The following is a 4404-nucleotide window of genomic DNA, read 5'->3' on the forward strand; positions in this document are numbered from 1 at the left end:
CTATACAAATAAAATTTGATTGATTGAATGAGCACGGCCAGGTCTTGGTGTCCGTCCTTACAGCTGCAGAGGGGCACGGCCTTTGGCCCATGGCAGCAGGCCTGGTGAGGCGCCACCGGGAGGCGGGAATGGCACCACCCTCCATGATGTATGTGGACCGGGACTGCTGCAGCCCGCATGCTCAGGGCCAGGCGCAGGTCACAGCCAACTATTATATCTCAGAAACAAAAATTCCTTTCTAAGTAATAGTTTGTAAAATACTAATCCTGCATTACACTGCAGGAAAAGGACCAGAGGCGTGGAACAGACGGCCAGGAGGATCAAGGCGCTCATCAACGAGATGGACGGTGAGAGTGGGAAGGACACTCTGGGAGTGCCGCTGCTGGACCACGAGCGAATCCGGCAGATCTGGCTGGACCAGAAGCGACACATCGCCTGCATTCAGGACCCAGAGGGCTGACCCCTCTCCCGGAAGACTGGCACCCTCAAGAAAGGTGGTGTGGAGCTCTGCTGCTACCACTGTGCTCATGGCTCCACCTCCCTGGAGTCCTTCCACCTCCACCTCAACCGCTTCATTCTCAACCGTTCTTCTTAGGGAAGCTACCTATCGAATAGACGAACTAGAATGCTGTAAGTTTGATATCCGACGTGTTTTATTGTCCTTTGAGTTTTATTTAACTTTTTTACTTTTGAAAATACAGCTTCAACTTCGACTGCTAATCAACAGCCACTCACAGTCACAGAAAACTGGAGGACTACCGCTACTCGTAAGTTATCAAGCTTTATACATAATGTTTGTTTAATTTAGGTTAACGAAGGAAATCTTAAATGGTTTGAGTATTATCCAAGTTTAAGCTAACTTATCAGTTCTTGATCGATTTGTGCCATTACTGTGCCTGCATTAGTTACCAGCAGTAATCCATGCACTGTAAGTGTCGCTGTTTGTAACGTTTGTAATGTAATGTTTTGATATTTGGTGAGAATGGATAGATGGTGTGTTTGATGCTTCAAAGTTATTAGGTTAGTTGATCAAGGTTAATCTTGATTAAGATAAACCTTAATTAGATTATTAGGTAAAATTAGAAGTATTTTCCCCCTCCACATTTCATTGCGGTGGTGAACCTCTCATTCTTGACACTTCTTTATGTAGTCTATTTATAACAGTGACAACTGTAATAAATAGAAATGTAATTTTCACAAATATCAGCATTGAACCCCAGCCCGGGATAGGTAATGAAAAGACATATAGTATGCGAGGTGCATTGATTGCAGTTTTATGGCCGAACCAAAATTACAGGTTACAGGTCTTGTAAAAATCCTAACCTGTCGATTCAGATGTCATCTGATACAATTTTTTTTTCCTGAAAAGTCTGCACAAGTTACTGAGTAGGCTACGAGTGTGGTGGCTATTATTAACTACAAACATGCAGACATGGCTTATTGGGAGGGGCTGACAGTCCAACCTCCATAACAGGAGAGTAGAAGAAAGAGAACAGCAGTTGATTTTTAGACCTTTGCTGAGGTATACAAGATCAGCATCAGGTGCAAGTATCGGCAGATCACAGATCTTCCAAAATTGAGGAAATCAGTTGTGACAAATCAGCTGGCCAATAAATCGGTGCACCTCTAATGCATATTTTTGGATATGTATATTCTCCAGATGTTGAATAAAGATAGAAGTTCTACCCTTTCAATTGATTGTTGGTAATGTTTGGGTTTGCAGGTTAATGTACAGAGAGTCACACAAAGCAAAAGAGCGCTGCACTGCACAACTGCTATACTATGGTGAATCCATTTCCAAAGCTTTATATCCTAATCCAGTTTTGTAGAAATGAACAGCAGAACAGGAATCAAGGCCAGGAACAGCCAGTCGCACTTCTTTGGGCCGACATCCAGTTGATGGTAAGTTAATTTTGCTGACAAGTTATGATATGTATTACTTAATATTCCTATAGTAAAAGATGGATTAATGGATGGATTAATGCCAGCAACACAACACCTCATGTTGTATTTTAATACAACATGAGGTGTTGTGTTGCTGGCATTTAGTTACTGTGTTTTTCCTTTTCAACAGCTGAAGTTTCAAGGCTCTTGGCACCTTACACTAGGCAGTCAGATGGTGCTATGGGCTGGTCAAGGCAACCAAGGCGTGCCAGCAACCAGCCAACCACCAGTTCTGCCAGTCCACAGACTCACACAGCCACTATTATATACAGACACACATTTTGTGCCCGTGCCCACAAAAACAGTTCAGTGACTCCCACAAGGACTGAGAAGGCACACCTTCAAAGGGCAGGGCTGGGGGAGAGACGTTTGTGCTTTCGATGTCATTAGATAGATGTGTGTGTGTGTGTGTGTGTGTGTGTGTGTGTGTGTGTGTGTGTGTGTGTGTAGGAAAAGCATACATACACACACACACTATATATATATTCCCTTCTCACCCTCCGCGGGTGGTCTCTCTTTCAACCTCTGAGCTCGGGTCCTNAAAAAAACAAATTTTGAGCATAAAATACATTTTTCAATTATACATTTTCTACTTTTAGATTTTTATCTAACGGTGGCCTGCACGAAATAATTAGCTATGCTACATGCTAAAATTAGCCTTCCCGAACTACGAATTTCACTCGTTTACAGCTGTCAATTATATTTTCTAACTAATCTAGAAAAGCGTATTGATTTACTCTGTAAAAAAAGATTTAATACGGTAGAAAGTACCTTTTGCTGACTTCCTGGTTTTTGCATTGTGGATCGCGTGGCAAATGTCAGTGGTGAAACCTCTCAAACTTCTTACCCCGCTTCTTTAAGGTATTTATACTAGTGACTGTGAAAATAGCGCCCCCTTCATTTCCGGAATGTAATAGTCCAATTTCCATATAAGGTATGAGACTGACAGTGGTCCGTGACCGCCCCTTTCCGCAGGCTGCAGCGAAGACCCTCTCAAAAAAAGAGCTATGCTAGCATGTTAGCTGAGTTCCGACACTGTCGTGTATTAGTACGATTCGTTCATTCTTTATCCACTAAAGTTATTCTAAAAATCTACCCGACTCCTTTTCGTCTTGCATGTATCACTGTATCTGTGCACCGGGGTATTGAGACAATTTGTGGAGCTGTCTATGTGTGTGNTTCATCCAAATACTGCCACACAATTATGCGCTTTTGAAAACCATATAGGAAAAAGAGATGGATGTTTTAAAGACAAATATCAGGATCCAGGACATCATGTGCAAACACTTGGTTGTATTCCTCTTGCATGTACCACTGTATCTATGCACCAAGGGTATTGAGACAATTTATGGAACTGTGTTGAGAATTTGTTTTGGGTTTAACTAGAATTTGCTTAGGACTTATTTGGGATATTATAATTTAATATAATTGTTTTAGTTGCAGTTATGTCATAGATTTAGTTTCCACTTCATAGTTAGTCCGCTTTCTAACCAGATACTATTTGTGGACCTTTGGCAAAGCGGACTGCGTATCCCATGATGCTCTGGAACTAGGAGGAGCTTGGAGTAAGACGAAGAAGATGAGTTTTTGTTTCTCCCTCCGAAAAAAAGAGCTATGCTAGCATGTTAGCTGAGTTCCGACACACTGTCGTGTATTAGTACGATTCGTTCATTCTTTATCCACTAAAATTAATCTAAAAATCTACCCGACTCCTTTTCGTCTTGCATGTATCACTGTGTCTGTGCACCGGGGTATAAAGAGAATTTGTGGAGCTGTCTATGTGTGTGTGACTATTCCAAAAAATGACTTTCAAGTTCTGAGATGACTGACAAATAATTTTGCACTTGTACACAATGTCATGTTTTTGTGATGTAGTTGGACGTATGGATGTAGGTAAGATTACATGTGTTTTTTCAAATGTGTATTTACTGCAGGTAGTCCTGAAGGCATTGCTCATATTCTGGACTGGTTGGGGTGTTGTATCTTCAAACCTGGAGGTGGAAATCATCGACTGTGTCCTACCACAGTCATCAACTTGCTTTCTAACTCTCAAGCTTTCACAAAATTCAACAAATAGTTAAGAGTTTCATCGTGATCTGCTGGCTATCTTGTCCTCCTCATACTCTGGATTTGGTCAAATTTGAGTATTTCAAAAGTTCATGTGTAGTTATTGTTCACACAAAAAAAGACACATTTACAGTCTCTTCATTTATGTCTAGGAGTTCAAAATATACATAGATTTGGATCTGTTCCTGTTGCTAATGTTAATTATGCACTTTTATTAAGGAAAACTCAGCACCAACATAATTGTTGTTGAGTTCAATTGAAAAGTAAGGCTTTTCATTTAGACAGCATGTTGTTTGATCAAGACATCAGGATCCTACATCTTCGGGTTGACCGCTAACAAAAAAGCAAGCTGAACATAAATACACATCAGGACCTGTTACTTTAACATTTGTG

General features: G+C 41.0%; 1 protein-coding gene across 1 annotated transcript in view; it reads right to left on the bottom strand.

Moving 5' to 3' along the window:
* Positions 1-2462: 2462 nt before the first annotated feature.
* LOC103132844 (transmembrane protein 82-like) overlaps positions 2463-4404 on the bottom strand; it is a 42972-nt gene continuing 41030 nt past the window's right edge. Inside the window, exon 5 of the mRNA XM_016667614.1 lies at positions 2463-2482. Coding sequence (XP_016523100.1) covers positions 2463-2482 — 20 coding nt within the window. The remainder of the gene's footprint in view (positions 2483-4404) is intronic.

The sequence above is a fragment of the Poecilia formosa genome, unplaced genomic scaffold (genome assembly GCF_000485575.1).
Source record: "Poecilia formosa unplaced genomic scaffold, Poecilia_formosa-5.1.2 Scaffold1392, whole genome shotgun sequence".
Lineage (NCBI taxonomy): Eukaryota > Metazoa > Chordata > Actinopteri > Cyprinodontiformes > Poeciliidae > Poecilia > Poecilia formosa.